Below are 26,162 nucleotides of genomic sequence, written 5' to 3'. Positions count from 1 at the left end.
CACATCTGTCTCACCCACCTGGCTGTGCATTCCTTGGGAACAAAGCTCTCCTTTCGCCCCACCTCTGTAGTCCTGGCTCCTAGCACAGCATTCAGCATGTCTATGCATTCAAATGTTTAGTGAGAGCGTCATCATGTCAAGCCCAAGCATAATTTCTTTTCTTTTTTTGGAGACGGAGTCTTGTTCTGTCACCCAGGCTGGAGCTTAATGGTGCAATCTCAGCTCACTGCAACCTCTGCCTCCCAGGCTCAAGCAACCTTCCTGTATCAGCCTCTCGAGTAGCTGGGACTACTGGCGCGCACTACTACAACCAGCTAATTTTTTTTTTTGTACAGATGGGTTTCACCATGTCACCCAGGCTGGTCTCCAACTCCTGGACTCAAGTGACCTGCCTGCCTTGGCCTCCCAAAGTGCTGGCATTACATGCATGAGCCACCGAGCTTTGCCTAAAATGAGGTTTTTTAGAAATTCTATTTTAAATTCTCTTTCTTAACTTCATTTGAAAAAATATTTATTGAGGACCTACTATGTGCAACTCACAGTGCCAGATGTTGGTGACACAAATGTGAATAAAACAGAGTATTTTTATTCATGTAGCTATTTTCCAGAAGGGGAAATATAATATACGAATTAAATAATTATACAATTGATATATTCTAATGTGGGGTGGGGTGATTAGGAAGTCATTAAAGAGGAGACACACACACTGAGCTCAGGATTGAAGAGGCATTAACTAAGGTTGGGCCTGCGGGCTTCCAGCTGTGAGAACAGTATGCTCAAGGAAGGGACCTTGGGTACTGAAGAACACACATTTCAGGAACTTGAAGAGGGTCAGTATGGTGAGAGTACACTCAGCAAGGGGGAAGACAGTAGGAAAAGAGGCAGGGGACGCTGGCAGAAGCTTCACTGGGCAGTCAGTGAAAAAGGCAAGAACAAGAATTCAGGTTCTTATCAGGGTCTTTAGGCCTCACTGACAGTTTTGTTTTTGAGACAAGGTCTCACTCTGTCACCCACACTGGAGTGTGGTGGCACAATCTCGGCTGACTGCAACCTCTGCCCCCAGGCTCAAGCTAGCCTCCCACCTCAGCCTCCCGAGTAGCTGGGACTACAGGCAGGCACCACCACGCCCAGCTAATTTTTGTATTTTTTGCAGAGACAGGGTTTTGCTATGTTGCCCAGGCTGGTCTTGAACTCCTGAGCTCAAGATATTCACCCACCTCAGCTTCCCAAAGTGCTGGGATTACAGGCACGAGCCTGTGCACCCAGTTATTAACAGTTTTAAGTAGGGGAGAAATATGATCAGATTTACACTTGTTTTTTAAGTAAATGTTTTAAATTAAGATATATACAGAACACATCTGTAGTTTTAAAAGATTATTCTCACTACAGTTTCAACAATTCTCTGAAGCAGAGAAGTTCCTACTTGCAAAAGTAAAAACTAAGACTCTGCAAAGCTAAGTAACTTACTTCAAGTTATTTATTTAACAAACATTTGAGTGTCTACGATATGACAGACACAGTACAGTATGTGCCTAGGGATGCAAAGATGACTACAACAGTCTCACTTAATAAATTTGCAATCCAGCGGGAGAGACAGATTAAGAAACATGATATAATGTAGTCTATGTCAGAAATGAGTAAAGTCTAAGAGAACAGAGAGAAATTAAATCTTCCTAGGAAGAATTAATCATTTCACCTTTGTGTTAAAGGGGTATTTTTTTTTTCCATACTGTAGTTTTTGAATTTTCAGTCATTCCTGCGCTTGGCACCCAGTATGCACTCAAGCAAATGTCAGCAATACAAATGAATCCAGGACTTTTGACTCCTAATTCAGAGACTCTCCAACTCTGCCCTAATTCTGGAAGACTTGCATTAATTACAATAATTATGGAACTATTTTGGAGCTCTACTTTTGAAGCTGCTTTCGGAGCCTGTTTATAAACCACAAAGAAAGTCAGTCTCATTAAAACTGTCAAACTTCATTAATGACCCAACCTGAAAATCCATAACAATATCTAAACATAGTTTTTTTTTTTTTTTTTTTTTAAAGAAAATCTCCAAACACATCGAGTGGTATATGTTAAATACCTAAAGCTTTTAGTATGTCAGTCATACCTCAATAAGGTGGTTTGGGGGAAAAAGAAAGCACAAATCGACATTCAGAGGATGGTGAAATGCTCCCATGAAGACAACCAAGCAAATATACCATATACACCTTCGTAATTCATGATCTCTGTACTCAAAGGACTTACATTTCAGTTTCTAACTAGAAAGACAAAGCATAGCACATAAAAAGAATAAAAGAGAATAGAAGGTAACATTTGTTCATTTATTTAAAACATTTACACACTGCCTACTACTACACGCCTGGTCAGAAACTGTTCTAGGGATACAAAGCGGGTAAGATAAATGCCTGCCTTCAAGAAACTCAGTCCTATGGGGAAGTCAACAATACACAGGCCAGACATGGTGGCTCACGCCTGTAATCCCAGCACTTTGGGAGGCTAAGGCAGGCAGATCGCTTGAGCCTGGGAGATCCAGACCAGCCTGGGCAACATAGTGAGACCTCGTCTCTACAAAACATGAGCCAGGTGTGGAGGTGCGTGTCTGTAGTCCCAGCTGTTCAGGAGGCTGAGGTGGGAGGACTGCCTGAGCCCAGGAGATGGAGGTTGCAATGAGCCATGTTTATGCCACTGCACTCCGGCCTGGGTGACAGAGTGAGACCCTGCCTCAAAAAAAAAAAAAAAAAAAAAAAAATACACAGCGTTGCTATTAAGCAGGTACACACAAATGAGAACACTGAGGCTGTGTACAGCTGCCATCAATTCTAATTCATCAGACACCGATTCTTATTGGTCCATGCTTTATCTGTTGTTAAATATTGTAATATTACCTCTGATTATAACGCAAATTGGTAAAGACCGTAAGTAATCACTATATGAAAAAAACAATGACACCAAAAAAATTGTTAAAAGTTTTCAGAGAATATGACGAGAACTTAAATTTTAATCTTAGGGTCCCCCTTTGATCTTGGGGTCCCCTTGTGTTTCTTGGCAAGGAAGGTTGGCACATTTGGATAAGGAAGCTGGTTCTAGGTGAGGGGAATAGTAGCCAAAAGACCAGTGGCTGGAATTACCCAGGTATGGCCCTTCAACTATGTGGAGAGCATGGTTTAGAGTGGTGCTGTCCAACATGGTAGCCACTAGCCACATGTGGCTACTGAGCACTTGAAATGTGGTTACTCTGAACTGAGATGTATATGAGTGAAAAATACACTCCAGATTTCAAAGGCTTAACTAGAAAAAAGAATGTAAAGTATCTCATTAATAATTTTTACCAATTACCTATTTAAATGTTAATATTTTGGATATACTGAAGTCAATAAAATGCTATAAAAATCAATTTCACCCCTTTCTACTTTTTTAATGTGGCTACTAGAAAATCTATACATATCTGGCTCATATTTGTGGCTTACATTCGATTTCTATTGGACAGTGCTAGTCCAGAAACTTTAAATAACAAGCTAAAGCATTTAAACCCTCTAGGCAATGAAACACCATTGAAGGCTTTCAAACTGTAGTGCCTGTGGTCGATTTGGGAGGGAGCAGGAAACATAAACAGAGCACTGTTTCAGGAAGATCAGTGTGGGGGCAATCTGCAGGGGTGAGACACTGGAGGCAGTTGTCAATGTCAACAGGCTGCAAAATGTCAAAGGGTAAGTAGGCTCAGCTGGAAAGTATACAAGGTCTTTAGAAGCCCCATGATGGGTGGAGGGAGGAGGAAGAAATCAAGAGCAGGTTGAAATACAGGAAGAATAACAGCCGCAAGTGCCGACCCCAGCCTGGACAACCAAGGTGCAATACTTGTGGGACTTACAGTGAGCTTAGCACAGTTTAGTTTAGATCTAGTCTGGCTTAGTGATAAGGGCTTCCAGGCAGAGGTACAATTCAGAACAGGATTGGTGTCCTCTTCAGCAATTTTGGAATCTATCTCACTGTGGCAAAACTTCCAACAGTGAGATCAAGTCCCAGAGGAGACACTGAAGACGTAGGCAAGGCTACCAGAAACTACAGGATAGGCTGGGTGCGGTGGCTCACGCCTGTAATCCCAGCACTTTGGGAGGCTGAGGCAGGTGGATCACAAGGTCAGGAGTTCAAGACCAGCCTGGCTAATATGGTGAAACCCCATCTTTACTAAAAATACAAAAATTAGCCAGGTGTGGTGGTGCGCACCTGTAGTCCTAGCTACTCGGGAGGCTGAGGCAGAAGAATTGCTTGAACCCAGGAGGCAGAGGTTGCAGTGAGCCAAGATCATGCCACTACACTCCAGCCCGGGCAACAGAGCCAGACTCTTGTCTCAAAAAAAAAAAAAAAAAAACAACCCAAAAACAAAAAAACTACAGGATAGCAATAAATAACAAAAGCAAAAGCCCAGACTTACAACACAGCCTACAAATATTTACTGGAAGTCCGTTGTATGCCTGACACTTGGCCAGGCTCTGGAGATACACTGAGATTCAGGACCAAAACAGACATGGTCCTGAATTATAAATTGTGGTGAGAGCTATGAAAAAATAACAGGAGCTCTGCCAGTCTTAACTGAGGGTGGATGGGGGTAGTGGGACGAGAGCATAAAGGAGGGCCTTTCTGAGGTGACAATTTAATCTGAACCTGAAGTTAGCTGGGTAAAAGCTAGTGGGGAGCAGAGCAAGGACAGCCCAAGCCAAGAGAGCGGTGCAGGTGTATACAAAAACAAAAGCCTTAAGGCCGGAAAAGGCTTGGGCAATTTGAGGAACTGAAAGAAGGACCTTGCAGTTAAGATGCTCAGAGAGGAGGATGGGGTGTAAAAGAAGTGAGAGAAGGTTGGGGAGGCCAGAACACACAGAGCCTCATAGGATAAAAAGTAAAATCCCAAACCGGCCTGAGTGCAATGGGAAGTCATAGAAGGGTTTTGACCACAAGGAAATGGTACAATCCTAAAGGGGGTCTAAGTGCTCCAACTACCCATGCTCCTCTCAGGTCGCTGGATCCGGGCTGGCTTGGTAGCAAAGGGGCAGCAGCCAGTATCGTAACTAAGTAGCAGGATTCCAGGTTTGAAATAACAGAGTTTATTATATGGCCCTCCAAATGCTCCAGGGTTGCAAACTTGAGAGGATGATGGCACCACTGAAAAACACTAATAATAACTATAAGTTATAGAATAATAATTAATAGAAACTAACAATAACAGAAACTAATACTAATGGGAGGCATTACTTGACTTTCAACATACTGAGTACGAAGAAGTAGCAAAGAATGCCAGCTGGGCGCGGTGGCTCATGCCTGTAATCTCAGCACTTTGGGAGGCTGAGGTGGGCAGATCACCTGAGGTCAGGAGTTCGAGATCAGCCTGGCCAACATGGTGAAATGCTGTCTCTACTAATAATACAAAAATTAGCCAGATTTGGTGGTGTGCGCCTGCAATCCCAGCTACTTGGGAGGCTAAGGCAGGAGAATCGCTTAAACCCGGAAGGCAGAAGTTGCAGTGAGCCAAAATCACACCACTGCACTCTAGCCTGGGTGACAGAGCGAGACTCCATCTCAAAAACAAAACAAAAAGAATGCCAGCAGGTAAATATGGATTTTGTTTTGGAGTATGGAAGAGAGGTGAGGCATGGATATGTAGGCTAGCATATACAGAGGTGACAGTTAAGTCTCATAAATAACACTTAAGAAGATTAGAAAAAGAGAAAAATAAAACAATAAAAGGAGCCCTTAGTAATTGACCTTAGTGTTTATCTCTGGGATAGAAGTCAGGAAAGGAATGATGCCCCAAAAGGTAAGAAGTTTTTCTAACAGTACGATGTTAGAAAAACTTAAGAAAAGGCAGAGAGTTAAGAAAGCTGACTGGGCACGGTGGCTCATCCGTGTCCTAGCACTTCAGGAGGCTGAGGTGGGAGTTTGAGACCAGCCTGGCCAACATGGTGAAATCCCTAAGGTTGGGAGTTCGGGACCAGCCTGGCCGGTCACTGTGCTAGCCAGGATGGTCTCGATCTCCTGACCTCGTGATCCACCTGCCTCGGCCTCCCAAAGTGCTGGGATTACAGGTGTTAGCCACCGCGCCCATCCAGCAGTGTATAAATGTTTTAAATAAATGAACAAATGTTACCTTCTATTCTCTTTGTACTAAAAATACAAAAATTAGCTGGGCGTGGTGGTGCGCGCCTATAATCCCAGCTACTTGGGAGGCTGAGGCAGGAGAATCGCTTGAACCCAGTGAAGTTGGGAGGGGGGAGCGGGGCAGAGGTTGTGGTGAGCCGAGATCATGCCACTTCACTCCAGCCTGGGTGACAGAGCGAAACTCTGTCAGAAAGACAAGAAAGATGGATGGATGGATAGAAGGAAGGAAGGAAGGAAGGAAAAAGAAAAGAGAAAGCCGTGATCCAAAGGGATGGGACAAGGGAGTTTTTTTTGGAGTGATGGAACCGTTCTGATCCTGACTGTGTACATTCATGTGTGAACATTCACAGAACTGTAAACACACATAAAAAGTCAATATTACTGTATGTTATTTTTAAAAAAATGTTTAAATGGATAGGAGTTGTCAAAAAGGATTGGCTGCTGCAGGGAGACAGAAAAGGATGAAACCTGAAGAGAGAGTTTTGGAAATTTTTTTTTTTTTTTTTTGAGACGGAGCCTCGCTCTGTTGCCCAGGCTGGAGTGCAGTGGTGCGATCTCAGGTCACTGCAGCCTCCGCCTCCTTGGTTCAAGCAATTCTCGAGCGTCAGGCTCCCGAGTAACTGGGACTACAGGCGTGCGCCGCCACACCAGGCTAATTTTTTTGTATTTTTAGTAGAGACAGGGTTTCACCATATTGGCCAGAATGGTCTTGATCTCCTGACCTCATGATCCGCCTGCCTCGGCCTCCCAAAAGTGCTGGTATTACAGGCGTGAGCCACCACGCCCGGCCAATGTGGGAAATTTACCCACTAGGTAATTGGCAACCTTGGAACAATCTGGCTGCAAAAGTTTAAAGAATGACTGTGTAGTGAAGACGTGAAGAAACGGAAGCAGCCAGCATAGACTGCTCTTTCAGAACTCTGGAAGTGAGAGGAACAGAAGCTCAAACATGATAGTAGAACGGAGAGATCCAGCAAACTGGCAGAATTTTCCAAGACCCCATGAGTTGCTCCATTTAAGTATTTTTTCAAAACGCGCATTTTGCACATGAACTAGTCATTTTCTTATTGTCCTGTTAAACTAAAACTGCACAATTCAACGACTAAAATGAATCCGAAATCTACACTTTGATTCTGCTCCTTAGAATCAAATGTCAGTCAACTAACGTTTTCTGTGTTCCCACTATGTGGCAAGCACTGTGCTGGATAGAAAAATGAGTAACACTTAATCCCTGGAAGAGCACACAATTTATCACAATACACAATAGCCCGGGACTGGAGCAGAGATCTGCACAAACGGCTCTAAAAGCCTTGAACTCTTGAGCTAAAATGTATTTTTACAAACTTTATAAAAATTAAACAGGGAAGAAATAAGATGTACTTTTGCAAAAATGTTATTAATTTCTAAAAGCCAAGAATGAGCTTAATGCAAACTTTTTTTTTTTTGGAGACTGAATTTCGCTCTTGTTGCCCAGATTGGAGTGCAATGGCACAATCTCGGCTCACTGCAACCTCCGCCTTCCGGGTTCAAGCGATTCTCCTGCCTCGGTTTCCTAAGTAGCTGGGATTACAGGCGCCCACCACCACACCCGGCTAATTTTTTGTATTTTTAATAGAGACGGGGTTTCACCATGTTGGCCACGCTGGTCTCGAACTCCTGACCTCAAGTGATCCACCTGCCTCGGTCTCCCAAAGTGCTGGGATTACAGGCGTGAGCCATCGCCCCCAGCCTAATTTAAATTCTTAAGTTAGGTATGGGCAACCTAATCATCAGTGGTATTCTCCTTTTCTATTCCTCTCTACTTTTCAGTGCCCTTTCTCCCTCTGATAATTCAGGGAGGAGGCAAAATGAAACACGCGTAGGCTCTCAAACCAGACAGACGTTGAGACTAAACCTATGCCCTGGAACTGCATAGCTGTGTGGCTCCTAGAGATCCCTTTTCTCAATCATAGAATAGTAATGATACCTACCCCACAGGCTTGGGCTAAGAATTAGGGGAAAAAATGTAAAAAGGCTGGCATAGAGTAAGCATACAATAAATGTTAGCTAATATTATTACTGCCATTTCAACAAGTGGTATTGCTCCGACTTGAAAACATTTTTAAGGCCAGGCGCGGTGGCTCACGCCTGTAATCCCAGCACTTTGGGAGGCCGAGGCGGGAGGATCATGAAGTCAGGAGATCGAGACCATCCTGGCTAACATGGTGAAACGCCGTCTCTACTAAAAATACAAAAAAATTAGCCGGGCGTGGTGGCGGGCGCCTGTAGTCCCAGCTACCCGGGAGGCGGAGCTTGCAGTGAGCCGAGATTGTGCCACTACACTCCAGCCTGGCACAATCTTTGAGACTCTGTCTCAAAAAAAAAAAAATTTGAGACTCTGTCTCAAAAAAAAAAAAAAAATTTAAGTGCTTCCATTTGAATGAGGGAAATTTTTTTCAAGGGCATGACATTTATATGTTACCACAGAAAAGCAGCTACGGAATTCCTATCAGAAACCACTCTGCTCAAATAATGGTGTTTAGGATAAGCCCTTAATAATAGTAAAGAACTAAGAAAATATAAAAGTATTATTATCATCATCACCACGTCCCACGTGGGACAAGCCAGTCTGATTTGTATTCTGGATATTGGTGAGTGTGTCTTCGTGCAAGTGGGCACTACACAGCCCTCCCACTACCTGCCTACAGCAATGCCGCACGCTGCAGAGACAATGCGCTAAAAGTTCCGCTCTATAAGAGGCATTTACACAACACTACCCAAAACACATCTGTACTTTCGAAGCCAAGATCACTGATGAGTCTCCAAATCAAGAGAAACCTTATACTACTGAAATCTCCCACAGCGAAGAGAGAAGTGGCCTCTATTAGTAAACTTTCACAAAATGCTTACGTCTATCATTTCTACACACTTTCTATATATACTTAACTGTTGGTGGGGGCACTAATGTTTCATTCACTGATTCTTGGCTTGTTTTATTCACTATGAAGAAATATCTTTGGCCAATTTTGTATAATTTTGCTTAAATTATAATACAAATGACCAACTTGAAATTCACCATCCTCTCGTTCAATCTCTAGCACTGATGCTAAAAAGTAATAAAACAGCCAAAACACATGAGAAAGCACGAACTTAAAGTCCCAGGCTGGTAACCTGAATTCCAAAGAATTCAGAATAAGCTGGTCCTTAAGGCGCTTGACTAGAGGTGACCGTTACTGGACGTCTTTAACCACTACAGCGTGTCTCGCTGGATCGGATGTCCAGCCTCCACAGCCGAATAAACCGGTAGTCTGGAACTGAAGGGCACCGGACCACGGGAAGGTGTAAAAACACTCTCCGTGCCCCTCGTTTCCTTGTCCAGAGTCTGAGCCGCCTCCCCAAGTGGCCGCACACGCAGGGCCCTGGCGAGGGGTGTGGAACGCATTCACCTTGTCACGCAGGTCCTGCACACAGGCCGGGACGCTGCGCAGGGACCCGAGGATCCGAGGCCTGACGCCTCCCTCTGCCACCGCCAGCCAGGGGCGGACGCGCCTCCGCGGGCTGGGAAGGTGTCCCCGCGCCGAGGCCCCCCGGAGACGGGAAGCGAACTCGACTCGGCTGGGCCAGCCCACCCGGAAGCCCTCCCCCAGCTCACACCTGCTGGCGCGTGACGCCCGGAGCCGCGCGCGCGCCCGCCAGTGCCTGCCCGGCCGTTCGGGGCGCCCCGGCCCGCGCGCCGGACGTCGCCCCGAGTCCCTCCCCGCCCCTCGACTCAAATCTCGGCGGCGCCCGCTCCCGCGGAGCGCGCGCTCAGCGCCGCCGGCAGCACCGGCCCCGCGCGCGCTCACGCCCCCTCCCCGGCCCGCTCCCCGCCCCACGCGCGCTCCCTCGCGAGGACACGCACACGCCGCGCCTCCGCTCACCGCCCCGGGCCGCGCCGCGCGCCCCCGGGGGCGACCTCGCCGACCCCCAGCCGCCCCGCGCCGTCCCGGCGGGGCGCGGGGGAGGGGAAGGACGGCGCGGCCGCCGCACCTCACTCACCGCCGAGCCGTGCCGGCTCCGAGTGCGCGGCGTTTCGCTGTGAGGCGAGGCGCGCAGTCCCCGCTTCTCCGCAGACTATGGAGGCGACGTCGTAGGGGGGACTGAGGGGCGCAGGGGTCACTCCCTCCCGTTTCGCCTTGCAGCAGCACGGGGACCCCAAAAACTAAAAACAAAATAAACAAACTTTCCCCTCCGCATCCCTCCCCCAAAACCACAACACAAACACTCGGGGGCCCGCCCAGAGCCCCACTCCATTGGCCGCAGGGAGGATGCTTCCGGCTCTCACTGGCTGACTTTTGTGCCCGTCAAGCTGTCGTTCCGCCCCTCCAATTCCTCGTTGCTGCCTTCGCCCCTCATTGGTTAAGTGCTTCCCGTTTAACGAGCTAGGATTGGCTGAGCTGCCTGAGCCAATCATGTGGGGACACACCCCCTCAGCATCCCAGAGGCCGCTTCCTCGGTCGAGGACCCAGAGAGACTCAGGGGAAATTAGAGCATGATGGCGGCCGAGGTCGCTTGGCGCAACCATCGTCTTTTTTTTTTATTTTTAGCTCATTAGTGCCTTGCCTCGGCGCTGTTTCCCTAAGCTCCTCTCTCCAACCAGTACTGCCCTATAACGGAATCCATACGCGCCGGCTCCTTGATTTATCCCCTCCGAAGTGCTGAGTGTGGGCTGGTTGTGCGTCATTGGACTGTCAGGATGTCACTCCCCAGTCAAATCTTCAAGCTATTGGTGGAACAGCAAGAAAGCCCGTCCAACAACAAGGGCTAATACCATTGGTTTGACTCCACTGTGTTATTTCCTGGCACCTTATTGGGCAAATAGGTGCGTCAGATCCGGATTCGCTCTGCTACGGTTAATTGTTTACTGGGGATTTGGGGTCAACTCTGGTTGTTTGGCCAGTAGTTGACGATAATAGTGACTCCCTTGCCTATTTTATGCCAAGTATTGGGCTGCTTTCTTCACAAACATTATCTGGTTAAACCTGGGAGTAATGCAGTATCCAGTTTTTATAGATGGGAAATTAAGGCTGGCGAAAGCTTAGAAAACTTGCCCAAGGTCATCCAGATACAGAGTCGTTGGTGGGCCTGGCATCTGGTCCTGGGTCAAACTGCAGAGACTTCACTCTTTTTATTATGCTTTAGTGCCTCCACCTTAGACAATGTAGTTGTCAGCCAACCTAGCATCTTAAAAACGTTTCATTTGGAACTCAAAGTCTTCAGTCAGTTTCTGGAAGTGACTTTGTTGGGGACTTACTATGGAGAGGTTGTCATTGCCTCCACCACATCTTCCTCCCCAGGACCCATTCCTCTCCCCTTTAAGTTAAGGTAGACATTTCTGCCTCCTTTTATGTGAAGCCTAGGCGCCACTCGCAACCCCTGACCAACCATCTACAACTCATTCTTTGGAGAGAGTCCTCAAGAGCTGGAAAACTAGGAGAAATCAAGTCTAAAGAGAGAGACAGAATAAATCGTCTTAGAAATGAATAATTTATTGCATGCAAAGAGAACAGCCCTTCAGCTCCTGGAAATCTTCCAGGATAATTGATGGTGAGCAAGACGTGTGCTCCTGGCTGGTGGCCACTGGGTTCTTTCCCTATAGCAGCATTCATCGAAGTGAATCCAACATTTCAGCCAGAGGAGGGCAGGATGCTTAGGACCCATTGCCAGTGAGCTTCTGCGACCGAAATGATCTCCAGGAGCACAACGCTGGACTCTAGCCCACATTCCATCTTGGGTAATTAACATTTTACCGTCCCAAATCCCCATCCCCTGTAGCTTCAGTGGGATCACCGCCCTTATTTCACTTCCTGATCCAAGCTGTTATGTAACCTCCTTGGCACTGCTTTAATAATAAAACAACCATTGTAACATAGTAACAATGCTCAACACTTAAGAGCCTTTCAGCAAATGAAGCCAAGGTATTTCATAAACGTCAATGAAGAGTAAGTGGCATGTATTCCTAGGGCAACTGCAAGAAGGACAGAAGAAAGATCATGCGTCAAATTCTAATATAGGTTGTAAGAACGTGAATCCTTAAAATTGTATGCACATACCCCATATTTGCCTTCCAGTATGGGGATTCTGAACTCAAAAACACAATGAATGAGAAACATTCAGAATCTAAAACCTTCCTAATCTTCAAAGTTGGTTGCTTGGACCCCTATTTTAGCACTTAAGTTGGTGCTTGACTTTCTGGGTAATTATTTGATACATTTCAGTTGTAAGTACCTTAAAGCAGATGGTTTCTTTTTCATCTCTGTGTCCTTCACATTGTTCTGATCGTAAAAGGCCCCCAAATAAATACTCAGTAAATGTTTAGTGAGCATGTCAGGCACTTTTACTAAGTTACAAAGGCTATGCAGATGAGTGATACACTCTCTCTTCCTTCAAGGACCTCAGTCGAGTAGGGGTGTCCAGCAGATAAGCAGATAACCATGATGCAGTGCTGTGAGAAGGTGCCCTGGAAGCAAATGGTAGGGACATGGGACTCCATCTCGGGAGGGACAGAAATGGCTTCCTGGAAGAAGTGAAACCTTCAAGGAGAACTAAAGAATGAGTTACGGTTAGCTGGCAAGAGACCGGTGATGTGTGGTGACCTACGACATTTGCTCTCTGGTGGCAGGGAGCAGAATGGGAATATCCAGAGATGGCCAAAGCCTGTTCTTCTTAGAATCTTTGTCCATAAAGGCCTCAGCAATTTGTCCACTCCACCTCATTGTGCCTTCCCTCCCAGAGACAAAACAAATGTCTGAAACCTTCTCCTATTTGCCCACTTGAGAATAGGAAAATAATTTCCAAATAAGATGGCCGTTTTTCTGATCATAAAAGTAACATTGAGGCCAGGCACATTGGCTTATGCTTGTAATCCCAGCACTTTGAGAGGCCAAGGCGGGAGGATTGCTTGAGGCCAGGAGCTTGAGACTAGCTTGGGCAACACAGGCAGAGCCCATTTCTACAAAAAGAAAGAAAATAAATAGTTGCGCATGGTGGCCTGCGCCTACAGTCCCAGCTACTTGGGATGCTGAGGTGGGAGGATTGCTTGAGCCTGGGAGTTCAAGGCTGCAGTGAGCCACACCACTGCACTCCAGCCTGGGCAATAGAGCAAGACCCTGTCTCAAAAAAAAAAAAAGTAACATTGAGTAAATATAATATTAACTCAATATTTAATATTCTGTATTTCAGACAATATAGAAAGTTATAAAGTAAAAGCCTCCCATAGTCTGTTACATCCAGACACTGTTAAGGAGACTATCTTCCCAGACTCTTTTATGAACAGACCCACAAATGAGTTTCTTCTTCCAACAAACAGTGGGATGTGGTTCAGGGTCTTTTCTGGGCTCTGAGAGCTCTCATCACCCAGAACTGCGGCTTTGGATGGAACCTGCCCTCGCTTTCTATACTTACAGGAAGGAAGCCAATCTGTCAATCAAATATTTATTGTGGAGAAGATGGGTTTCAATTCCTGTCACAGCCAATGGCAGGACTTTTGGGGCTTACTCAGCCTGGTGTGAATGTTAAGCCAATGATTGGGGTGAGGGCGTCTGCACTGTAGGGCTTACAGGCATGCCTTGGTGCCTGTGGAATCAACTCATACCCTGAAAAGGCAGCCCAGGTCAGAGAATGCTATGCCAGGGTGCTCTCTTGTGCTCGCTCTCATTTCCTCTCTGCATGCTACTTGGGGAAAATATTTTTCTGTTTGTTTGTTCCAACCCACCCAGCTTTCAGAGTAAAAAGACTCGTTAAGCCCTGCACACTTGTATGCAGGCCAAGTGCACTATGTTCTTGGAGCGCTGTGCTATTCTTAGCACTCTATATGTGGTGTTCTATACAGTTGGCTTTTTGCTGGAGGGGAAGGCAGATTTCATGAGTGATAGCTGCCTTGGCTGGCTACCAAAAGTGCTCTGAGCCATCTCAAGCAACAGGCCTTCCTTTTTTCCCTTGAGAGGTTGTGTTGTGATCCCTGCCCTTGGCTTGGACAAATTCCAAGGCAATGGGAATTTTTGTGAACAATTCTGCAATAACCCACAAGCTGGGGGAAGGGGGGATAGCAAGCTGGATCTGCTCCAGCTCTAATTTCTGTGACACAGAAGAACTCCTTCCGCCCTTTGCACTGGCCCCTCATAGCTATGAAGAATTTGGAAGTGTTCATTAAGCATTCTCCAATTCTTGAAGCTTATAACAATGGGAAGATCCCTGTAAAGGAATCTGATCCAAAAGACAAGGGGACAGCTGACAGCTGATACTGCTTGCTTGGGCAGTGGGTGTAGCCATTGCCAAAGACCAAGAGCAATGAGGCAGGGAAACTCTCTAGAGAGGGCTGATTACAGAGGGCATGCTTATAAGCATTTATTGCATGTCTGGGAGCATTTACTGTGCAACACATCCCTTGTGTCTGTCTCACCTTCTAAATCACCTATCATTTTTTATGACCACACTTCCTGAGAAGCTACTTAGTTAAGCAGCAAACACTGGACCCCCTCATGTGTGCTGGCCAATGCTAGACACACAGGAGGCAGCTCACAAGAGAACCAGGATTATGGTTAATAATAACTACCCTTTGGTGGACACTTGCTGTGTGTCATACACTGTACTGAGGGCTTTACGTGGATTATGGCTGTTAATCTTCACAACAACCATTGTTATCCACATTTTCTAGATAGGAAAATGGAGGCACTGAAGGGCTAACTAACCCATCGTTGAACCTAGGCGGTCTGACTCCAACGAGTAAGCTCTTGTCCACGCTGCTACATTGCCTCTGGGATGTCTGACTTGGGAACCCCACAGTGCAGCTGGGGAGATGACCAGCCCTCAATGAACAGTTGTCCTCGTAGTCTTTAGTATCTCAGCCCCATCCTCTTTACCCCCTATAAACTCAAGGAAAGAAATACACCTCTTTCCGGCTAAATTACTGCCTCCGGTGGTCCTTCCTCCACGTCCCAACTGAGATCTGGCTTTTCTCCCACTCCCTTCAAATAGCTTCCTTCCCTTTCTTCTCTATTTTCTTATCCTAGCTTTTTAAATAATGGCCTGCGGCCATCTCCACCACCAGGAATGCTCTCTCATTCTTTCTCTCTCCGAACCTGGCTTCTAGCCCTAACTCTATTGAAATTCATTTCTCTAAGCTCATCTATAACCTTTTTGTGGCCAAGATCCAAGAGACTTTCTCAGTCCTTGTTTCCATGGCTTCACCAATACGTTTTACTCTGAGAATCTTTTCTTTGCTTCCCCAAATAGCCAGCTTTCCTCCTACCTCTACAACTGTTCATGCTCTTTTCCCTACCATCTCTTTCTCTAAGCTCCTTCAAAGGAGTCTGTCTGCACTTCTCTCCTTATGTTGTCTCTGGGGGCGTGCGATGCTCACAGGACTCAGCAAGCTCAGCTGGGTCATTATCCTACTTTCACCTCTAAGATGAGAATTCTATCTCTCCATCTCCACCCTTCATTCTGCAGCTTGTTTGCTGCGTGACTTTTTGCAAGTCACACAAACTATCTAAGCTTCAGTTTCCTCGTTTCTAAAATGAATATATTGAATCGGATTTGTTATTCTCCACCTAAGATAATGATAAAACCTCACATTTTAAACCACATACCAGGCCAGGCGTAGTGGTTCATGCCTGTAATCCTCCCAGCACTTTGGGAGGCAGAGGCAGGTGGATCATGGAAGTCAGAGGTTCAAGACCAGGCTGGCCAAAATGGCAAAACCTCATCTCTACTAAAAATACAAAAATTAGCTGGGTATGGTGGCGCGCACCTGTAATCCCAGCTACTCAGGAGGCTGAGGCAGGAGAACTGCTTCAACCTGGGAGGTGGAGGTTGCAGTGAGCTGAGATCGCGCCACTGCACTCAAGCCTGGGCAACAAAGGGAGACTCCATCTCAAATTAAAAAAACTGCATACTATGCCAGGCAGGACTAAGTGGAAAATGAAAGCATGGGGTTCTGTGTTCACAGGTTTCATGCCCATGAAGCCAGCTCTAGTACCAGCCTCTGCTCCAAGCATTGTATATGTATGAGCTTATTCAGTCCTCATAGTAACTTTCTGAGGTAGATACAGATGAAGAAAGTAAGGCAGAGATAGGTTAAGCAGTTGCCCAAGGTCAGTTTTTAATTGGTAGAATTGAGGAAAATAACACTTGCCTGTTGGGGCTGTTGTGAGACTCATGGGTGCAGGTGCATAGGGAAGGCTGGTTCCTGTCCAGGGACCCCTCAGCCCGGCCATGCCCATTCTCTGGCAGAGAGTTTGTCCATGCGGTTTCTGCTGCCTATGATGCCCCCTCTTCCTCTGCCTGTCCCCAAGTCTACACTTTCTTCAAAGCTCAGTTCAAGCCCCTCCTCCTCCTCTGAGGGGTTTCTGCAGCTGAGGCAGGCCCACATCTCCCTTCCCCTGGCAGATTTCCTGAGCACCCATAGTGAAGGCAGCCCCCTCCCCACCTTAGGAGCACTCGCTGGCCTTTGCGTACTCCAGGCTCAGTAATAACCAATCCTACAAGGCCAGAGGAAAAACTTTTTTCTCCATATCCTTGGAGCAGCTTGCTACACCAGACAGGAAGGCTTTGCGGGCAAAACCTATATTTGAGTTATCTGAGTCTTCACTGTGTCCTCGATAACTGTGATTCTCATAATTCTCCTAAAAGAGTTCTGTCTAGGCTCTGGACCTTTCCCTGGAATGCCTTGCCTTATTGTCCCCTCCTCCATTCACTCCTCAGGTGTCGGCTCAGAGATTACCTCCTCCTCCAGGAAGCCTACCCTGTTCTTCTCCCCCAGGTTAAGTGCCTCCTCTGGGCTTCTTTACATGCTGTGCTTTCCCATCACAACACTTGCCTCCCAGTATCCATCTTCCTAACCATGTTCTGAACATTTGAAGGTAAAGGCCAGGTCTATCTTATCACAGTGCCTGGAACACAGTAAGTTCTCAATAAGTTCGTTTGAACAAATGAATGAACGAATGAATGAATGAAAAAATTAAATGTTGAGCAGGTGCAGTGGCTCACATCTGTAAGCCCAGCTACTTGGGAGGCTGAGGTGGGAGGATCACTTGAGCCCAGGAGTTAGAGACCAGCCTAGGCAACATAGCCAGACCCCATCCCTAAAGTTTTTTTTTTAATTAGCTGGGCAGGGTGGTGCATGCCTGTAGTCCCAGCTACTTGGGAGGCTGAGGCGGGAGGATCACCTGAACCTAGGAGTTTGAGGTTGCGGTGAGTTATGATTATGTCATTGCACTCCAACCTGGCAACAGAGACCCCATCTCTTAAAAAAAAAGTTGGTGAAAACTCTGGGCTCTGCAGGCATCTCAGCACAGGGCTTGGCACCTGATGGGTGCTTATGTACATTTATGAAATGGGTGAGAACAAATCCAGAATTTCTGTTTAGAAGAAGCCTTAGTGGCAGCGGTCTGGTTGGAGGAGTGAGACTAGTGAATTTCTCTTGACAGAACAATGACAAGGTAAACATGAGAGTTGAGAGTCCGTGTTGGGAGCAGAGGCATAAAGGAGAGGTGTCCTAGGCCAGAGGTCAGCAAGCCCAGGCTTGAGGACCAAATCCAGCCCACTGCCTGTTTTGGCACAGCCTGTGAGCTAAGACTGGTTTTTGCTTTTGTTTTTTTGTTTGTTTGTTTTTGAGATGGAGTCTAGCTCTGTTGCCCAGGCTGAAGTGCAGTGGCATGATCTCAGCTCACTGCAACCTCCACCTCCCAGGTTTAAGCAATTCTTACGCCTCAGCCTCCCGAGTAGCTGGGATTACAGGCATGTGCCACCACACCAGGCTAATTTTTGTATTTTTAATAGAGACAGGGTTTCACCACGTTGGCCAGGCTGGTTTCGAACTCCTGACCTCAGGTGATCCACCCACCTCGGCCTCCCAAAGTGCTGAGATCACAGGCATGAGCCACTGCACCTGGCCGGTTTTTGCATATTAAAAGAATATTACTACTTTGTGATACATGAAAATTATGGATTCAGATTTCAGTATTCATAAGGTTTCACTGGAACATGGCCACACCTGCTTGTTTCTGTACTGTCTAGGGGTGCCTCAGTGCTATGACAGTAGCTGCAACAGACACACTGAATGTTCACTTTTTGGCCCGCCACAGAAGGAGCTTGCAGATCCCTGTTTTGGCCGTCTAGCTGACCTAGGGGAGGAAGGACGCATGCTGCCAGCCAGCCACAAGGTGTCAGCCTCTCACCATGATGCTGCCAGCCGTGTGGGCTTCTCCAAGTTCTCCAAGGCTTCTCTCCAGGGCCACCTGCGCAGGACCAGGACTGTGGCCACTAGACCCCGTCCCACCAGGCTATAGTCACTAGTGTGAAAGCCAAAGACATCAAGGCGGGGTGTGGAATCTACATGAGGAGTACAGGCCTGGCTTGGGAAGCCCCATGGCCTGGAGAAGGGTTGGCAGACTTCTCCGGACATGCTCTGTTTCTTTGATTTAGGTTTTATTTGTATTTTGTATACAAAAGATTCTCCAAACAAACTAAAATTGTTTATTTCACCACAAACTATCAATCCAGAAAGGTTGTGGGACTTTTGCACAACCAGATAAGACCGCAGCCCTCTAAGGATGAACCTGCATGAGGGGAACACAGGTTCCTGCCAAGCAGAGTGGCTCCGAAATGGCATCTCTGGCAGGTTTTCTCTCCCTTTCTGTCGAAACCTGGGCCTTGGCCAGGTGTGGTAGCTAATGCCTGTAATCCCAACACTTTGGGAGGCCAAGGCGGAAGGATCACTTGAGGCCAGGAGTTCAAGACTAGCTTGGGTAACATAGTGAGATCCCATCTCTACAAAAAAATATTGAAAATTAGGGCAGGAGCGTTGGTGCAAGCCACTACTACTACTAGCTACTTGGGAAGCTGAGGATGGAAGATCTCAAGGAACTCATTGAGCCCAGGAGTTTGAGGCTGCAGGAAGCCATGATTATGCCACTGCACTCCAGCCTGGGTGACGGAGCAAGATCATCTTAAAAAAGAAAAAAGGAAGAAAAAAGAAACCTGAACTCTGTAGCTTCCTTCAGGTGAACAAGCAGTTAGCCCTGTGTGCCAACGATTCAATATGAAAGTGGTAAATTTCACAGGGAATTAAGGGGGAGGATCTAGGAGAGAAGATCCCAAAAGGAAAATAAGCCACTGGAGGTCACACCCCTGGAGGCTCCTCCGATGCCCAGCTGTTTGCGTCAGCCCCTGTGCTAGGTGCTTCACGTGGTTACTCTGGAGAGTCGTCTCGAGATCATCCCCATTTGACACATGAGGAAACAGGAAAGTTCAGGGATGTGAAATTGCTTGCTGGGGTCATTAGCTGTTCGGTGGCAGAGATAGGATTTCAGCCCTTGCCTGCCTGTTCTGAAGCCTGTCCTCTCTATGCCATGCGCCCCCGCCAAGGTCATGCAGGCATACCACTTCAAAACCATGCCTTCCTCGCTCACCATGGATCCCCAGGCCAGGCACCCAGCAAATATCCACCGGATGAATAAATGGGTGCAGGCCTGCAAGCACTGCAGCGAACCTTTCCCTGTGCAGTCGCCTAACTTCCAAGACACTTCCAGGAAGAGATGAGGCAGAGAGTCAAAGCTGCGAGCAGGAAATAAGAATCATGACGCATGGTTTTCCGCACACCATGGGCTCTTTTCCCCTTGCTTGTACCCACAGCACTGTGGGCACCGCGGACATACTGCCTGTTCTTGCCTTTTGCTCCTTTCCTCCCCCAGCTCCCACGTGCTTGCTGGCTTCCGGGGCAGGCCCTAGCCCATCTCCTTCTATTACGTGGACATCTGCTCCTAAAGCTGCTTTTCAGTGGCTGCAGGCAATGCCCTAACTTCTAGCCATTTTTCTAAATGAAAACTTGATTCCAGCCGGCTGTCACTGTCAAAGTGCTCTAGGACGGTCCAGATAACGAGATTCTAGCCCTTCCTGCGACTCATTGGGTGACTTTGGACAAATTTCCTCACCTTGGGCCCTCCTTTCTGTGCTAGCTTTTGAAAGGAAGCATGCAGACAGGGCCATCCTTGAGCAGCTAGAGGCCTGCAGGCCCAGTGCCACCTAGTCTGGACCACCCAGGAGATGAAGACCATGCACTTAGGACAGACGAAGAAAGGAGAAGCCTTCCTAGAGGAAAGGATTAGATCAGGAGGGACTTTTGATAAACCCAGTCCTTAAGAAATTAAATCACAGTAGAACCCCATTTGGCATATATGGTATTAGAAGTCAGGAATGAGACAGAAAGGGTCATGATCAATCCTAGAACCTCTATGACACATCCTGTTTATTCACCTGGCTAATTCTCTGTACTGAATGGCAGTCAAGTCTTCAATCATTTAACAAATAGGTATTAAGCATATATTGTGGTTGCAGAGCTGAGCCAGGCAGGTGAGGCACCAGTGCTCACAAAGCCCGCTCTCCAGGCTCAGGAACCCCAAGGACAGATGGGTACCTATCGTGCCAGGCACAGCACATGGCATCTAGAAGCAGGGCTTTCCTCAGTCCCTAGCTGGGAGAGCAGAAGCTGCAAGGGGAAGGGCGAGAAGTCCAGGCCTGCCTAACTGTGCAAGGTCTCTGGGCTGATCTCACGGTTACTTAGCCCCAGAACATACTCACAGCTGTGCCTGCCCTTCTTGCCCTTCTCCTCACTCAACCTTGGACTGGCTCTGCTCACTGAGCTGGGGGTACCTGTTTTGCAGCAAACCTCCTGCCCCTGGAACAGCAGTGCAGATGATCAGCAGCAGCCACTACGTCCTTTGGGCAGGGAGGCAGGAGTGTGGCGCACTGCCAGATGAGAAATTGCATCCCTAGCGCACGGCAGGGCTAATTAGCTGCTAAGGGGGCTTTGTCAATGTTCACTGAGAATGTGGCCACGATAGGCAGGTAGCGATTCCTGCTTGGCCTGACTTGAGTGTGGAAGGCTCTCTGCTGTCAGCACTGGCTGCTTTTGGAGGTGGGTCCACCGCTGGGCACACACAGTTATGTGCAGTGGTACTGTCTGTGCAGGACGTAGCTGAGCCTGAAGGAAGAGGGACAGACTGGCAGGAAACCCGACAGGGAGCTGAGTGGAGTGAGGCAGATGTGTGTACATAAACACACCTGTCATAGGGAACATAAGGTGGTAAAGAACTAAGAAAGATAACCAGAACAGAAAGGAAAGATGCTACTGCGTCTCCCAGGAAGCAGCGTCTCAGGCAAGTCAGCCAACCTCTCTGGGCCAGGGTGCTGTGTCCAAGGTACCCAGGGCAGAGAGTGCATTGAAACACTTCGGAGAAGTGGCCTGTGCAGGCCACCAGGTCAGGACTGTGAAGAAAAGAGCCAGTGCTCTCAACGGGGGCACTTTTACCCCCCAGGGGACATGTGGTAACATCTGGAGACATTTTTGGTGGTCTCATCTGAAGGAGTGCTAGTGGCATTTAGTAGGTGGAAGCTAGGGATGTTGCTAAATGTACTATAATGCACAGGGCAGCCCCATCCCCAACAGAGGATTCTGCAGCTCCAAAGCATCACCATTGCCGAGACCCTGAGCTCAAGGAACAGGCTCAGACCTGCATTCTCTGTGACGTGGGATCTGGGGAGAGTTGTGTGCCTCCTCATCTGAAAGATGGGGATAATGAACCTTAGCCAGGCTGGGCGTGGTGGCTCATGCCTGTAATCCCAGCAGTTTGGGAGGCCAAGGCAGGCGGATCACCTGAGGCCGGGAGTTCAAGATCAGGCTGACCAACATAGTGAAACCCTGTCTCTACTAAAAATACAAAAATTAGCCAGGCGTGGTGGCGCGTGCCTGTAATCTCAGCTACTCAGGAGGCTGAGGCCAGAGAATCACTTAAACCCAGGAGGTGGAGGTTGTAGTGAGCTGAGATGATGCCACTGCACTCCAGCCTGATCGACAGAGCAAGACACTGTCTCAAAAAAAAACAAACAAAACAATTACTTGCACTTCTCATCATACAACTTTATGAGACCCACTCCCCCAATACACAGGAAAACTGTTAACCTTTCTAAAGGGCTCTTTCTTGAGCTTTTCTTAGTTTGAAACCTTCATGTTACTAAAGCATCTAGCATGGTGACTGGCATATAGTAGGTGCTCAATAAATATGAAAAAGAGAAAAGCAATACAGTAGTAAACAAAAACAAACAAAAAAAATAGCCTGGCCGGGTACGGTGGCCTGTAATCCCAGCACTTTGGGAGGCCAAGGCGGGCGGATCACAAGGTCAGGAGATCAAGACCAACCTGGCTAACATGGTGAAACCCTGTCTCTAATAAAAATACAAAAAAATTAGCCAGGCATGGTGGTGGGCACCTGTAGTCACAGCTGCTCAGGAGGCTGAGGCAGAAGAATGGCGTGAACCCGGGAGGCGGAGCTTGCAGTGAGCCAAGATCGCTGTCACTGCACTCCAGCCTGGGCAACAGGGTGAGACTCTGTCTCAGAAAAAAAAGAAAAAAAAAAGAAATAGCCCACTTTCCCCTCTTTGGCCAGTTTCTTCCATATCTCTGGGTCTCATTTTTTGCCTAGCCTTTCTATAAAGTTCTACACAGGCAGAGGGTAGTGATGTTAACAGAGGCTATCTTGAAAGCCCTCGAGGGGTCAGGGATAAGATTAAGGACAGGTAGCTAAGGAGATGGGAAGTTTTGCCAAATCCCAAGGGGCAGGCTCCCAGATCCATCCAGAAGTCCTGTGGTTACTGCCCTTGTGGGGCAGAAGCAAGCGTGGCGGCCACACCAGGGGCTCAGCTCACTGGGAGGTTAGGTTTCCCAAAGAGCTGCACCAGCTGTGAACACTTACCCTACAGAAGCTGACTCAGAAAGTCAGACAGCAGCTTGGTGGTGGTGTGGGGGTGGGGGTGGGGGGCAGTGAAGCCAGACCCCAGTCCCGAGAGTGCTGCCTTATCCTGTTCCTCCTAGAGCCCTTCCAATGTAACCAGCCTTGCAGAAGCTGCTGTGCAGGGACCAAGGGCATGATCCACCCTTGAACATGCCATCCAACTGGGAGGGCCAGATGTACCCTTGAGATTTGATGAGTAAGAGACTGCTTCACAAAGTATGTGCAAGTGCTGGAACAGAGGGCAGGCGTACTCACAGCTGAGAAGCCAAGAGGCAGAACAGAGTGGGCCGGTGCCTAGGCAGACAGGCAAACATGAAGAGCTGCATTTTGTGAGTTCAAAATCCTTGCCATCTCGGACTACAGTTTCTGTCTCAAGCCTTTTGGAGTGGGGGGTGCCGACACCATCTTGTCCACACTGCTATAAGGACAAGGACACAGGCCAGCAGGGAGAGGCACCCTGCCTGGGCACTCCTGCCTTGTGGCTGGCCCTCTTCCCACTATGCCAACTTGCTTCCTAACATATGGTCTCCCCATCATTTCTACCAAGAAAGTGTGAAAAACGCCATCTTGGCACATGGAGAAACTGAGGCAGAAAGGAAGGCCTGGCTCAAGGCTGTGGTGACTTGGAGATTCCAATCAGGGATCCTCCCAGATTAGATGTCAGGGCAGGGGAGGGACCTGGGTGTGCTTTGGGCCTAGAGGAGGTAAAGGGACAAAGCAGGGCCTGCTCTTCTGGCAGGGGAGGCACAGATGCCCTTGGCTGACTTGCTTGGAGACCGGTCACTTCCCCAAGCTGCCTCCCTAATCCCCAGAGACACCCACCCTCCACACCAGAGAGTGATCTCTTTGCCCCGTTGCAGTTTACACGTCATGTCCCATACCTTCAAGGTGTCCCCCTCGAGCTGAGGTGTAACACCCCCACACCCCACCTCCCCCCTCTCTCCCTTCCCTCCCCTCCAGAATGAGCTCATGCCACACTGCCTGGCCTTGGTGCCTAAGGAAACACTTCCCAGAAGCATTTCACCTTCATAAAAGCTCAGGGAGGTGGGCCAGAGTCCCTTCTCCACACACCCTAGAAGCCAGCCTTGGGATTAACAGAGAAGACCCTGGGGACAGGCTCACCCTTCCTTTCCCTTCCCCTCCCCACTGCCAGAGAGATTGCATCTCCTCAATGGCCGCCACATGTGGTCCCCACTTCCTGCTTCCTCAGAAGCAATGCCTGGCTCCCGCAGCCCAGCCAGAGTGGCCCCTTTTCTTGCTCTCACATCAGCTGCCTTGCAGACATCTGTACCCCTCCCCCAGGTGCTGGTAGTGTCCTAGGGTTTTTTAGAAGGAAAGAAAGAGGATGAGAGTTTGGTTCAGAGGTCAGAGGGCAAGAAAGTCCGCTGCATGGCTCTTCCACAGGGCTTGGATCCCCCATTGCCCTGCCGGCAGGGCCGGCTCACAGAGTCTGCAGTTTGGCAATTTCTCCCAGGTCCATTCACAAACTCTCCTCGGCCCTCTCCAGTCACCCAAGTGGGGAAGGCAGAGTGGAACTGCTTACTGGGTCTCCCAGCTCAGCCTCATGGCCATTAGGCTGACCTGCTCTGGCGAGGCACAGGCTCCTAAAAATGGCCTGACTCTCGCAGGAGGCAAAGGCCAGTCTGGCCAAAGTGTAACCTGGAAGCCCTGGTTGGTGAAGGGGTCCGAGGACCCTGTTAGAGTTGAGGGAGAAAAGGCAAATGCTCCTGTCCTCAGGGCCCAGCCTCCCACACCCCCAATCCCCTCTCAGCCAAGCTCCCTCCCTGCCTTGGGCTGTAAACCAAAGTTTACTGACTGAGGGAAGGAGCAGTCCCAGGTAAAGGCCCTGTAAGGACCCCCACATAGGCCTGCAGCAGGCAGCAGCCGAGGAGGTCTCGACCACTCATGCCGAGACTGCCAGGACGGCACTGGGCAGGGAAAAAGAGACCTCAGTGCGAGCGCTCTCAGAACAGCAGTGTCAAATTCTGCCCCTCACTGCGGGAGGCCGCGGGATCTTCCCCTCATTCAAGTCTAGTTCAGGAGCCTGCAGGGATGGGGCCAGGAAGGCCACTGCAGCCAGTGCCCCTGCAGTTCCAGCTGCACCTTACATCTGGAGTTCAGAGGCTAGAGCAAGACTGGAACTCGGGATCCCAGGCTCAGGGCCCTGCCCTCTTCCCTTTTATTCCACCAATCTCTTGGGTGGGGAGCGGCGTGGGGAACCAGAAGCACCAGGAAGCCTGGGAAAGGAGAAGCCACTGCAGCTGCCCCAGACACCCCACCCCATAAAGGTTTAAAGAATGGGCCCTCACCCCATCTGGCGATCAGCGGAGGGGGTGGGGCACAAAGGCGAGCAGACACTGGTCAAGCTTCCACTTCATGTAAACAAGGAGGCCGTGGCACTGACCCCCGCCCAGCCACCGACAGTCCGGTGGAGGCGTGTGACTGAGATGCTTCGGACCCTCTCATTTGGGATCCAGCGTCCCTGAGGCCAGGACGGAGGCTGTAGGGCAGAAGGCCAGTTGGTGTCTGATGTGCAAACTGGTGCAGTGTGCGACCTGCGCTCTCCACGGCACAGGGCAGGGCAGGCAGGCATCCACACGTCCTGCCCACCACCATCCCGCAGCTCAGGAAATCACACAGTTGCTAGGCTTGGCAGAACTGGGACTTGTTTTACCTGCAGAGGCAAGGGACAGAGGCGGGGAAGGATGTAAGTGAAACGCTTGGTGGATTCAGCTTCAGTTCCTACCCTGTGTGCTGTCCACATCTCCAGTTGAGGGGCTGGGGTCACTGTCTCCCTCCCAAGCTGCTGATCTGGAAACCAAGTCAATAGGGCACCCGGGAAAGTAGAAGGGAAGATTCTGCCTGTCTCAGCAGCCTCAGCAGGAGCCCCACTGGGTGGGACATCAAGGTGACAGCCATCTCCTGACCAAAGAGGGGTCGGGGAAGGATCCAGGCTGCAGAATCAATGACAACAACCATCAAGTCCAAAGTCTTGGCTGCTCTGTCTACAGACTAGCCATTCTTTTGTTTCTTTACTTTTCTAATAAACTTGCTTTCTCACACACACACACACACACGTCTAGCCAAGAGGCCGCTCACTACCAGCTAGTACATGCAGCTCCACCGCCTGCAAAGTAAGACTGCGGTCCTTCTCTCTGGTTCCCCTCCCGGGCTGCCCCATTCTACCGTGAGATGC

The 26,162-nt window shown here is 48.7% G+C and overlaps 2 protein-coding genes across 10 annotated transcripts in view; both read right to left on the bottom strand.

The window, feature by feature from the left end:
* Positions 1–10,437, bottom strand: part of TNRC6B (trinucleotide repeat containing adaptor 6B) — a 278,141-nt gene extending 267,704 nt beyond the window's left edge. For 5 of the 9 annotated variants that reach the window (XR_010156023.1, XM_024352845.3, XM_024352849.3 and 2 more), the window contains exon 1: positions 10,176–10,437. The gene's annotated coding sequence lies outside the window, so the exon portion shown is untranslated. Of the gene's footprint in view, positions 1–10,166 lie in introns of all 9 variants that reach the window. The other 4 variants (XM_016939212.4, XM_063807871.1, XM_054675837.2 and 1 more) reach the window with 2 other exon arrangements.
* A 14,890-nt stretch (positions 10,438–25,327) lies between these two features.
* FAM83F (family with sequence similarity 83 member F) overlaps positions 25,328–26,162 on the bottom strand; it is a 35,022-nt gene continuing 34,187 nt past the window's right edge. The window contains exon 5 of the mRNA XM_016939211.4: positions 25,328–25,640. Within this exon, the coding sequence (XP_016794700.1) occupies positions 25,591–25,640 (50 nt within the window). The 3' untranslated portion in view covers positions 25,328–25,590. The remainder of the gene's footprint in view (positions 25,641–26,162) is intronic.

This window comes from Pan troglodytes, chromosome 23 (assembly GCF_028858775.2).
Source record: "Pan troglodytes isolate AG18354 chromosome 23, NHGRI_mPanTro3-v2.0_pri, whole genome shotgun sequence".
Classification (NCBI taxonomy): Eukaryota; Metazoa; Chordata; class Mammalia; order Primates; family Hominidae; genus Pan; species Pan troglodytes.
This window is presented reverse-complemented; position numbering and strand designations above follow the sequence as displayed.